Source organism: Poromitra crassiceps (assembly GCF_964638095.1).
Source record: "Poromitra crassiceps genome assembly, chromosome: 1".
Taxonomy (NCBI): domain Eukaryota; kingdom Metazoa; phylum Chordata; class Actinopteri; order Beryciformes; family Melamphaidae; genus Poromitra; species Poromitra crassiceps.
In genome coordinates this window covers 72,712,076-72,725,504 of record NC_139623.1, presented here as the reverse complement: position 1 = coordinate 72,725,504, position 13,429 = coordinate 72,712,076, and the positions used below count along the sequence as shown (strand labels likewise).

At 45.0% G+C, this 13,429-nt stretch overlaps 1 protein-coding gene across 1 annotated transcript in view; it reads right to left on the bottom strand.

The window, feature by feature from the left end:
* Positions 1-13,429, bottom strand: part of vtnb (vitronectin b) — a gene marked incomplete at both ends in the record, with an annotated part of 32,576 nt that extends 19,147 nt beyond the window's left edge. The window contains 7 exons of the mRNA XM_083656054.1: positions 4,320-4,727; positions 5,291-5,449; positions 7,934-8,090; positions 8,624-8,763; positions 11,787-12,152; positions 12,954-13,070; positions 13,369-13,429. Coding sequence (XP_083512180.1) covers positions 4,320-4,727; positions 5,291-5,449; positions 7,934-8,090; positions 8,624-8,763; positions 11,787-12,152; positions 12,954-13,070; positions 13,369-13,429 — 1,408 coding nt within the window. The remainder of the gene's footprint in view (positions 1-4,319; positions 4,728-5,290; positions 5,450-7,933; positions 8,091-8,623; positions 8,764-11,786; positions 12,153-12,953; positions 13,071-13,368) is intronic.

Sequence of the window (13,429 nt, the reverse complement as noted above, 5' to 3'; positions counted from 1 at the left end):
TGGAACACTTTGGCACTGACAGGTTGGGTTACCATGTTTGGCATAGCCTACGCGAGGAAGCAAAGGGGGGGTTGATCTCAAACCCCCCAGTCATAGCTGCCGCCACACATATAATCTTATTGTACAGGCAAATATAATCCGCTTGCATGATGCATCCTTAACTAATAATTGCTTTGCATACATGCGCCTGCTTGTCAGGATGTGAAAATACGGCCTGCCAGCCAGTATTAATTATAGCGTTATATGAACAAATTCAGCTGGGGGCGCGTTTGTCCGTTTGAGCTGAAAGATTTTTCATTTTCCAACGTGACTGTTCGCCAGATATATAAAAAAAAAACCCCGTTTGCTGTTGAATTAGAATTGCTCAGGATTCGGGTCCTTAGCCGCTGGTTGTGACTGACGGCCGGAAAGCAGAATTTACCCATCAGTCAGGACCATTGAATTAAATACAAGGCCATGTGATCGGGTTTATGTACGCTATGGTATTGTCACAGAGAATAGCCTACAGACACACACAGTCAATAAAGTGGTTATTTTGTGATATGGCAGTTAACCCTTTGTCACATGATGGAATAGGCACTTGTTATTGTGCTAGCCTATACCAAATTTTGATAAGATGTCTGAACATTATTTTCAAACAATGAAATCTGAACCGTGCCTGGTTTACAACCAAGGTGCGCTAAAAGCAACCCCTTGGTTGCGAATGAAACAGCCACTAATAAAATCGCTGGAGTAACCTCGTCAACCAGCAGTGAAGTGAGCGGGTTAACTATTCCACAGGATCACACAATTAAATCCACACTCCTGTTGAGTTGGTTATTTCCTATCAAACTTTAAGAGGTTGTTTTAGGAGAAGTGATAAGCAGAATGGTTTCTTCTTAAGAGAAGGGGGGTTAGGTTCCCCCTTCAGTGGTTAAGTACCGGTCCCAGTGGTAAACTTTACAACCTATAAGGGCACTGTGCGTTAAACCAGAGTCTTCTCAGACTTCGAATGAAAGAACAACCTTTGGTATGTTTTCAGTTTTGACCGCTCACACATATGTGGAAACTATTATTAAGAGTATAAGTGACATAGGTTATTCTAAACACGATAGGCAAAGATCTTATCTTTCCCTTTATCTGTCCTATCCCTGCTTCACCTCTCTGCTTGAATCTAAGGATACAGCACTCTCATGCAGGAACGTGGTCACTACTATGCATCTACCATCTGGTTTCTTCGCCTTGTCTCCCAGAAGTTCCGATATGACCGCTTCTAGGATACAACGGGGGGGATATGTAGCGAAAATCGTCTGGTGGCGTTCATTAAATATTGAATATTTAATGTACAGATCTCTCCTCTCCAGAGGTCACAGGAATTGACCTCTGGCCCTTGCATCTGGGGGGGGGGAGCCGAAAAGGGCCCAAGATGCCAGCCTGTCTGGAAATACCAAAGGAGTGATTTCTAACTGCTGACAGTGTGTTTCGTCAATGTCCGTTCTGTCCGGTTGGTGGAGATTTAGTTCACAGGTCACACGGACGGGACCCCGGGACAGGACTCTTGAAGAAAAACAGTCATGCCCAGGCATTGAGTCTGGCAGCAAACAGTTTAGGAACTTGTGTACTGTACGTACAACTCATGGAGTGTTTGGTATCAATATTCTCCGAATCGCAACCCACATTGATCTATATAAATCATGGGTATGTTTAATAATGCTTTGTAAATGTATTATTTGGTCCCATCTTCCTCCTCAAACCAAAGGTCATCGAATGGAAGTGGGGGGTCAAAGGCTATAAACCACTTCACATTCCTTTTTAAGAAGAGCCAGCAGACATTCACAAAAAGACCACGAGTCTTTTTGTGTGTGGCAAAATGGAATTAACAAACCTCATGATTCTATACTTTGTCAAGTTAATTAGTATTACATACTTCTCGAGAAGGAATGTATATGTATAATGTGTTAATGTGTGTGTGACAATCATTTAATTTGTTACCGTAGATCTAACAGTGTTGACATGTTATCGAATCTAGGGTAACTCTTTTTAATTCACCCAAGATAAGTGATTTAATTAACCCATGGTTTTATTAGATATGTTTGTGTTACGTACACGTATACAAGATTTGGTAAAGATATGTGTTCCAGAAATAGTTGGTTTATTCCTTAAATATAAAGATACACCACACATGTTTGATTTCAAAATAATCAGAATAATGTGTGTGATGTAATTCTGAAAGTATCATGGCCATGAAGTCATTTGATGAGATGTTTTAAGCATGTGATAAGTTTTAAGGGAAAGAGGTAGATGTATTTCTCGCCGCCAGCCCCTGGATAAACAGTCGTAAATCTTTCGTGGGCCATCCAGTGTAACAAGACCAATGTCTATAATATCTATCTATCTATGTAGTTATCTATTTATCCCTCTCTTTTCCCTCTATATCTTGTCTTTTATCACACCAAGAGTGATGTCAAGAAATATAAATATGCTTGTAAGAGAAATAGTTTAGTTGAGTTCTAAACCCATACCCTTATCTGAATGCAATAGGAGAAAAGGGCCATGCCCCTTTTCTCCTGACAGGAGGAGATAAAAACTGTGGCTGGCTGCGCTCAAACAGACTTGTGCAGACGAAAGAAGAACTTTTGAAACAACAAGGACTTTTTAGAACTCAAGAATTCAAGATGTAGTCCTTACTTTTAGGCCTCAAAAGATGCCATGCTTTTGAAGGCGATGATATGACTACCACCCAGTCGAGAGGCGTGATAGTCTGGCCAATTTTATATGCAGTCAGTCACTTGACAGCAGAGCAACAGAACACTGATGGACATTAAGCGTCTGATTTGAGGAGCTTTTTGGGCTTGATAACCAACCCACTAATATGATTTTTGGATCCCTTGGCCCTGACGGAGGAAAGCCGTGTCAGGTCCCATGACCATGAGACCGCTTCCCGAGAACAGGCATGTGGACAACCAAGCTCCATTCAAACAGTATTGACTCGACAAACGGCAGCAAGCAATAGTCTGGAGCTTATCGAACTAAATATAAGGCGATCCCCCCTTTCTCAACGGGATGAGATAAAGACAATTGAACCAACAACCAGCCGGTTTTGAGACCCCTCGCCTGCCCGTCCAAGAGCAGACACGGCCACCCTTCGTTGCCATGGCAGCTCCTGCCTTCCGGTGGGATCCCAGCCGAGCCAGGAAGGCCGTTCTCCCACAGACGAACAGAGGGAGAGAACCCTCGACTCTCAGACAGGCAAAGTGACCACACGTCTTTCTGCTTATTGTGAGAGTGCTGTGAAGATAGAGTAACTTAGAATACTCACCTATTGAATTAGAATATGTATTTAATTAGGTTAGGTTTAAACTAGGCTTTCTTTGAATACCTTATTTCCTTTCACTTTTCTCCTACTTCCTCCTTACCTCTCAATCGAACAAGGTGTTATGCATAATACTGTGATTTTACTATTTGGTGGATTAAATAAACGCATTCTGTTTTGAAGTTAAAACTTGTTCTTTGCTTGTTATAATAATATCAGTCGATTAAAGATCTCCCTTCCTTTAGAACTGATTCTGATTCCTGTGACCGACGGCAGGGGTAATAGATTACTTATTAAAGTAATATAAATTGCTTATTAAAGTAATATAAATTACTGATGAACGTGGTGGTGCCCCGGGGTTTTGATATTAACTTATTGAATCAATAGTGATATCAAAATCCATATTTCTATCTAAATTCCTTACATAGGACATTGTTTTGCTGTGTTTATGTGGTCAAGCGAGGTTGTGTTTATGTGGAGAGAGAGAGCGCCGATAAACCGTTCAAACGCACGGATGGTCATGTGACACAAAGCTGCCTGCCCCTTGTGAACTCAATACAGTAGAAACTAAGATATTCCATTAAAAAAATAATCTAGACACAGATTTAGCTACTACATCAACGAACTTCACATTTAGCTTTAGCTAATCGCTCCCTGGCCGCTAACATAACAGTTTTACACATCGCCTCGTCCAGTTCCAGTCCGACTTGCCTGTATACGTGCAGGAGTAAATCGACTCCCAATCGCATTATCTGGGTGTGTTAGTCTGACTTTTATAACTTTGATTTCAGTCGAGCTAACATGTTTACATGCATTTCAAAAGTCCGGTTTTAGACGGGCTAATGCAATAATTCGATTTTTTTAAGTGCATGTAAACGTACTGAGTGAGTGAGTGAGTGAGTGAGTGAGTGAGTGATGAAGTTACACCATTGGTTGGCCGTGGCCCACCCGTACACGGTCCAGCCATACAGTATACTGTATAGGCTTTGATCTAGTCTTGTTGGACCTAAGATGCAAGCATACATACCTTTCTTGAAAAAGTAGACATTTTGAACAGGCCTGCTGTGCTGCTCTGTGGCCCTATCGTCGGTGATGTCGGTGATGTCGGTGATGTCGGCGATGTCGGCGGTGTCGCTGTAGTCACTGTAGTCACTGATGTCGTAGTCGCTGAACAAATCGTAAAACTCCTGGAAGAGGGAGCGGCTCTGCCTGCCCCGCTTTCGGCCCCTCCTGCCTCCGGGCTTCCTCCTCCGATTGGTGCGCCTCCTCCCTGGCGGTGGAGCAGGGGCGGGACCAGGGGCTGGAGCGGGAGGGGAAGAGGGCGTGGCTTTGGGGGTGAGGTAGACACGGCCCACCATGGCAGCATCTACAGGCGGCCTGATGCCCACCCAGTCCCTACTGATGAGACGAGGGCCTTTGTGGTGACTGCCGCTGACTGAATAAGGTGGACAGAGACAGAGACAGAGAGAGAGAGAGAGAGAGAGAGTTTGAGTGTTTGGGGCCCATTTATTACAGTTCTGTTATTATTCTGAATAGATTCCAGTCAACAATAGTCTTCTATTATATTCTATCTTATCACATTCCATTTAATTTTCCTTTCTCTTCCTCTTTGAATATCTTAAGATTTTGTGATTTATGTTACTCAGTAACAAAATGCCTTGTTTTCTGTTTTTGATTCTTTGTAATTGCTAAGTGTTGCTAATGTATGCTTTGGCAATGTAAGATGCACCTTATCATGCCAATAAAGCCCTTTCGAATTGAATTGAATTGAGAGAGAGAGAGAGAGAGAGAGAGAGAGAGGGGGGGGGGAGAGAGGGAGAGAAAGACGTTACATTAACTATGCAATGTAGCCATGCATGCAGATTGTATGTAATAATTAATCAGATGATTAGTGACAGCACACACACACACACACACACACACACACACACAGACACGCACGCATGCACGCACGCACGCACGCACACACACACACACACACACACACGGCTGTCTTACAGGAGCCTTCAAAGAGCTGTGTGAATAGATCCTCAAAGGTCTGGTCACAGTAGAGGTCTGTGTAGCGTGTGAACAGCACAGATGGGGAGGAGCGGGTCATCTGCACACACTCCTCATGGGAAGGCTGGTGCTTGAACTCATACTGGTAATACCTGTCCCCTGAACAGAGACACAAGCAGGGGGGGGGAAAATAACTCTTATTGGCTGCTCAAAGTAGGCCGGTCCCACAGACCAAATTAGTATGAAATGCTATGAAATGACTATGACTATGAAATGCTTTTCAAAGTTACAATCACTATAATGTACCAAACCACATTTCCCAGGGACCACTTCCACTGCGGAGCAATCCCCGCCCCTTACATAAGATTTGCTGATTTAACAATGCAATAGCATCAGAAAGGCTAAATAACAACTACAAGGCTACTGGTTCAAAATAGACACACACACACACACACACACACACACACACACACACGCACACACGCACACACGCACACACACACACACACACACACACGCACACACGCACACACGCACGCACACACGCACACACACACACACACATACACACTGTGAAAAAGAGGACCCCTTTGAAATTGTTGTTTCCTTTGGCAAAATCGAAATTAGTAAAAATAGCCTATAGCTTGTGATGTGATTCCGATGACGCTGATGAGGTCACTGGGGGGCAGCTCTCCCAGAGCAGCTATGGAGAATGGAGGTAAGCGAGTATGCAAGAGGGTTGGATGCCGCTCCACGCTGCAGGTATCACCAGAAGATTGCAAAACACATAAGCCGTTTTCACACATGCGTACAGGAACATTGCCTGTAAATCAATAACGGCTATTTCCCGGATTTCCCTTCACACCTGAGGGATCACATGTGTAAAAATAGCCGTGAAAGAAGCTGTATTTTGAGGGGCGGGGGGGGGGGGGGGGTTCGCTTGTCACACAATAAATCACACTCGTTTGACTTAAGAGGGCATGTATGTTGTATCCTTCACATTCGCTAACCAGTCTTTGAACTGAAATCTTTGAAGAAGTTGGGATCCCTGTCGGAGAGAAATAGCCTGGTTCAATGTTTATCCGTTCACCTGCGTCGCGTTGATGGTAAATGGTAAATGGCCTGCATTTATATAGCGCTTTTATCCAAAGCGCTTTACAATCAGTAGATTGTCTACATTCACCTATTCATACACCAATGGCGGCAGGCTACCACGCAGGGTGCCTACACACCATCGGGAGCAAGGAGGGTTAAGTGTCTTGCCCAAGGACACAATGACAGCAGCTGGGAGGGAGCGGGGATCAAACCGCCAACCCTTGCGTCATTGGCCGACCCGCTCTACCTCCTGAGCTAAAGCCGCCCCCGTTGAAGCACTTTTTACAGACTGGCTTCGTTTGATGTGTCCAGGGGCTTGCCTTCGCTGTCGGCAACGTAAGCAAAATACTTCCACATTTCGCTTTGTGCATCTGCTTTCTCTACAAGCGTTGGGCGGCTTGCAAGACTCTCAGAACAAGCCGCTGCCATTTTCGCTGTGTCTGTCGGGCTGCTGACTGAGGAGGACTGAAGGACTGGCCAGAGAGCGAGCAGAGAGGGGAGGGGGGGAAATCGGCACGCCCACACATGAAGCAGACATACCGGTCTTATCACAAGGTTAGAAGTGGTCAAATGTCTGCGATGACGGGGTCGCGCTTATACCGGAAAACAACTTTCACACATGAAGCCATTACACCGCTTTCTGGTCATTTCCCGGTATAAAGCGCATGTGTTAAAATGGCTATAGGATATGATCCAAATACAATGAAGAGAAGCGATTTTTCCAGCAACTTGTCTGATTTCGCTAAAGCCTTTCTATGTAGCTGCTGCTGGTTGCCCCCCAGCATGATCACATGGTTTGCAAACAAGCCAATGGTCAATCCGGTCGCCATCTTGACGTGACGTCACCTGAAAACAACCTATAGAGTGTTAGTTGTCTTTCTGACAAGCTAGCATGACATGGTTTGTATCAATCGATGCCTTCAGTCTCCTAGTTTCACTCTGGCTTCAATGAGCCAGCTACAGCCATAACAAATTGCAAATTTTCCAAATTGTGATATTTCCCAAATATCATAATATTTCAGAAAATTGGCCGAAGCCTATACTCCTCAGGGTTAATGTGTAGGATATGTAAAACGGTTGTCTTTATTTATTTATTTATTTATTTATTTATTTATTTATTTATTTATTTATTTATTTATTTATTTATTTATTTATTTATTTATTTATTTATTTATTTATTTATTTATTTATTTATTAGTTCGTTCATCCATCCATCCATTCATTCATTTATTCATTCATTCAATGTTCTGGCGGACCGGGAACCATTGGGCTCTAGAATGATCAATGTCCTAAATGCGATTATTTTTGGACTGATGCTTCCTGCCCATGTTACATTTTGTCCATTAATGCTCAATGCCAAAATGTTTGGGCTTCCAATCAGCATTTGGGTTTTTATATAGCAAACTATGCTTAATACGCTTTGCTCAGTCATCATTGTGTTACAGTGTGTCTATGCTTGTCTGATTGGTATAAAATGAATGACAGTCAACAAAAGGTGTAGCCTATTTAAAATACTGAAACATATCAATCCATCCATATGCAAAATACCTTTGAAAAAGTAGACCTTCTCTCTGCCGTGGTGGCTTGGTGCTGGTATGGCGAATGCTGCGTCAATGTCACCTGGAATTTTGTCGAAGCCGACTGAAATGTCCCGGGGGTAGTCCGGGTCCAAGACATGGTCCTCAAACCTCCAGTACTTATTCCCCTGATAGAACATGTCAAGTCAAGTCAAGTCAAGTCAAGTTTATTTGTATAGCCCTAATTCACAAGCATGTCTCAGAGGGTTTCACAGAGAATATGTCTAGCTAAATCTAGCTGACACAACAATAACAAATTACAGTAATAATAATAATAATAACATGGTTGCACAATCTTATGATAGAGAGAGACAGAGGGAAGGGGAGAAAGGGGGAGAGAAAGTGGGGGAGGAGAGAGCAGGGAAAGGGAGGAGGTGGAGACTGAGACGGAGAGAGGTAGGAAGAGAGCAGGGTAAGGGGGAGAGGAGAGCGAGGAGAACAGTATTATTAGTATTATTAGTATTATTTCACTGACCTCTTCATCCCTGCGGTCGTCTAAAAGCTTTACCCTCTTTGCTAATGCATCCTCTGCAGCAGCAGCTCTCATAAATGAAGGCCTTCATCCTTAGCTCTTTAGATACTAGTGACTTGGTCACATCTCTGCTTCACTGTACAGTCATCTACAACTGAATTGCCTGCAGTAGAAGGACAGAGATAGTACCTTGAAGATGTAGGTTTTGCCTTGGCAGTTGATGCGTGTGAAGGCAGCGTCGATGGGGCCATCGATTCCCCACACATCCTTGATGAGTTTGGGGTAACCAGGAAGAACGGAGCTGTCATCCAGCTCAAAGAAATATTCACCTGGGAAAAAAGCAGAGCATGAATTATTATACGAGCTAGATTACCATGATGACTGTGCACTGTAGAGCAAATGATATTAAATATTACTATTACTATGACTGTACACTGCAAGTACAAAAATGTGCAACGTGGACAAAGTGTATTTCAATCACGAGAGACCAGTTTGTAAGATTTAACAAGCAGCTTTATTCAGCAAATGGCATGGCAACTACTTTGGCGTGGATTTTATTTATTTTCATTTTCTAGTCAAAGCACCAGCTGTGAGACGCTGAGGAGCAACGGTACCAGCGCCTGCCGTAAGACACCAAGGCCAAAGGATGAAAGGCCAGAAGTAAGACAAATGCCCAGGTTGAAAGGGCAGACGTAAGTCAAAGTAACCGATTGATCTCAATCAACCACTGGAAATTAGCTCTTCCTTTTGGGGGGATTCTCTGTCCTAGCCTATGCAGATGCCCCCCTCTCACCACAAGAGGAGCATCATCTTACAATGGAGTCATACGCGAAAGTAGTTGCCATGCCATTTGCTGAATAAAGCTGCTTGTTAAATCTTCCCAACTGGTCTCTCATGATTGAAGTGTGGTTTGCAGAGACCGAATTTCAAGCATGAAGGCCTCCATATTCTCATATCTGATCAGCCCGTGACATCAGTCAAGTATGACATCATGTATGACGTCAGTTGACGTCAGTTCATCCTAGTACATATACTGTAGCGAGGGTTTTACGTCACCTCCCTCTTTGGCTGGATCATAGCAGCAGCTGGCATCACGGCTGTTCATCTCCACTGAAGCTGTCGTTTCGCCTCACCCACCTCCCCAGTCCACCACCGAGTCTTGACTCCTGAAGAATTCCCCACGGGGGAAGGGAGGGATTCTCTGTCCTAGCGAAGAGGAGCGTCATCTTACAATGGAGGGAACGTGGAGCGGCCTCCACTTCCGGCACACTCGCACGCGCACTTGCACGTCCGTGGGTGCACTTCCTTTTCTGCTCTTCTCACATGGGCCTTCGCTGTGCTGACGCGCCCCCCCCCTGCCACTAGAGCGCGCAGCAGGCCTTCGTCGTGATCGCTGGCCTGTGACGCAGCCGCGACGTCCGGGTCAGACAGCTCCAAGAATAGATGCACACCGTTCTCGATCCGGAACAAGGTACCATCATCGAAGTCCACTTCGCTGTCCAGGAACTCCTCCATTTCCTCCTGCCCGCACACTTCCTGCGCGTCCTCGGAATCTGACATGCTGAGAGTGACAGAACGCTGAGTGATCCATGGATAATAACGACTTGGAACGCCGGATCGATCCGCAGATGGTAGACGAGAGTAGACGATAAGGCAAGTAGCTAAACGACAGCTTCAGTGGAGACGAACAGCCGTGATGCCAGCTGCTGCTATGATCCAGCCAAAGAGGGAGGTGACGTAAAACCCTCGCTATTATGTACTAGGATGAACTGACGTCAACTGACGTCATAACTGACGTCATACTTGACTGACGTCACGGGCTGATCAGATATGAGTGTGCATTGTGCATGATCAATGTGTAGCCCCGCCCACTTGATCCAGTTGTGTTATGACTTCCTGTTCAAAACACCGTCTGTTTTACCTGGTCACTAGTACTGTACTGTCACAGGAAGTGTAAACACAATAGGAAGTAACTCGCTGACCCCTGTGTTGGAACATAAGGTGAATATAGGGAGTGGAGGAGAGAGGGAGGGGTAGTGAGAGGATTAGTCTCCTCTCTCTGCATGTATGGGCGTTATCCTATATATGGTTATTGCTGTGGGCACGAAAGACCTCCTGTAACGTATTTACTGCAGGGGAGCTGACGGAGCCTCTGACTGAAAACACTCTGTTGTCCAGCCAGTAGGTTGTGTAGGGGGTGTGTTGTGTCATCCATTATTTTGAGCAACTTGTGCAACATCCTTCTCTCCACAACCACCTCCTGGGGCTCCAGAGTGGTCCCCAGCACAGAGCCAGCTCTCTTTATCTCTCCACAACCACCTCCAGGGGCTCCAGAGTGGTCCCCAGCACAGAGCCAGCTCTCTTTATCTCTCTACAACAACCTCCACAGGCTCCAGAGTGGTCCCCAGCACAGAGCCAGCTCTCTTTATCTCTCCACAACCACCCCCAGGGGCTCCAGAGTGGTCCCCAGCACAGCCAGCTCTCTTTATCTCTCCACAACCACCTCCACAGGCTCCAGAGTGGTCCCCAGCACAGAGCCAGCTCTCTTTATCTCTCTACAACCACCTCCACAGGCTCCAGAGTGGTCCCCAGCACAGAGCCAGCTCTCTTTATCTCTCTACAACCACCTCCACAGGCTCCAGAGTGGTCCCCAGCACCGAGCCACCTCCAGGGGCTCCAGAGTGGTCCCCAGCACCGAGCCACCTCCAGGGACTCCAGAGTGGTCCCCAGCACAGAGCCAGCTCTCCTTATCAGTTTGTTCAGTTTCTTAGAGTCGCCGGCTCTGATGCTACTGCCCCAACAGGTGGCTGCAAAGAGAATTGCACTTGCCACAACAGACTGGTAAAAGATAATATGCAACATCTTGCTGCACACATTGAAGGATCTGAGTCTCCTAAGAAAGTAGAGTGCACTCTGCCCCTTCTTGTATACAGCCTAAAGCTAATTCCCATAATTAAACATATCACCAAATACTCAATCTGGGAACCCATCGGTTAAACATTTTTTTCTCTCTCTAACCTCTGGGGGCAGGCTCGTTTCATGCCTGTGTAAACGGAACTCAAGGGGCTCCGCCGGCAGTGGAAGAAAATCCCTTTCCGCTCCGTGCAAGCTCTGCCATTGGCTCCAACCGACCGTGTCACTCTCAAATCCCTCCGTCGCTATGAAACAACAATAACAACTCTAGCTCATTGCTAGTAGCAACTTGCTACATGCTGGAAATGGTCAGTTTTGACTATACACACCGGTCACGTTCAGCCTGCACCCTGCGAGCACTGTTACATAGCTTTTTACAAATACAAAAGCAGATACATGGAGTCAGTGGAACTGATCCTGCATATAGGCCATACTGTACCTCTGAATGCGTAGATTGACCCATTCTTCAGCTGCAGGAAGGCATCAAAAGGCCGACCGCTGCATGGGAGTGCGTCGGGGTCTGTTGGTGGGGTGGTGCCCTGTGTGGTGGTAGGAGGTGGGGTGGGGCCCTGTGTGGTGGTAGGAGGTGGGGTGGGGCCCTGTGTGGTGGTAGGAGGTGGGGTGGGGCCCTGTGTGGTGGTAGGTGGTGGGGGGACCGTTGTGGTGGTGGGTGGCCGGGGTGCTCGTGTGGTGGTGTGTGGGGGCGAGGCGGTGGTGGGTGCTGCAGTAGTGTTGAAAGTCGGTGCGGAAGTTGTCGCTTCTTTGGCTATTTCCGCTGGTGCATCAAAAGTGTCCCCACGAGCAACTGAGGGAAAGAGGGAGGAGCTTATTGTCACATAGAAGTTTCTGTCAGATGGAAATGTTTCAGGTTTTTAGATTCTAACATATAAAGCCAAGGAGCAGTAACTGTCTAGTAGTGAAACAGGAAAAAATAGTTTATCTGCTGTCCTGACAAAAGCATTGGTTGAAGTATGAAAGCCCATTCCCGCCACTCCATGAAATAAAAAACAACACATTTGTGATCTCCCCCCCTCGAAATTGTGACTTTATTTCTCTGAATTCTGACCCCACCCCCCACCCCCCAACTCAGAATTCAGAGTTTTTTCCCCCACAATTCTGAGTTTATATCTCATAATTCTGACTTTCCCCCCTATCGCAATAAAAAAGAAATCTGAAATAAAAAGTCACAATTGTGAGGGGGAAAAGCTCACAATTTAGTATTTTATTTGATCTTGTTTTATTTTATTTTATTGAATGGTCAGAATGGGTTCCATAGGAACAGAAGCTTCTAGTAATAATAATATAACAACAACAACAACAACAACAACAACAACAACAACAACAACAACAACAACAACAACAACAACAACAACAACAACAACAACAACAACAACACTTAGTAACTTAGGGGTTCTCTATTATTAAAAGTATTAATGGTATTAGTATTTGTCAATATTAAATCTAAACCCTAAATATTTGACATTTACAAAACGCAAAAAGTACATTTGTTTGATTTTATAGGCAAGGACCCTATAAAAGCAAGAATTTAAGTCATCAAAAGACCCACATTTCTATTCATTGGAATAGTGATATTTATATTACTGACTTTTCTTTGGGCAGATAGTGTCAAAGTCTTCACAGCAGCTTGCATAGTACACACACATGGAGTCACACTGACATTTTCTCCGGGGCTTGAAGGTGCCGCAGCGCCCCTCACAGGACTCTGTGGAAAGGTGATTATACTATTCATGTACTGTACCAGAGAGGCATTCCTCTTCATCCTGATACAAAGTAAAATGCGTTACCTCTACACGTGAAGTAAAAGTGTAATAAAGTGTAATTACTATGAAATCCATAAAAGAAAGGAGTGATACAGTGTAGTCCTTGACATATTTTTCTTTGACATTCAAATTTTCAGGTTATTTTCTGGATTCCACATCCCCTTAGAATATATATTCTCAGCTACAGTCATAGAGCTCAAACGATTTGTCAAATTAGAAAAGAGAGTTTGAATGACTTACCCTCTGCAGCAAAGGTGGTGGCCAACACTAGGATGAAGGCCAGAACCACTGCTGGCTTCAT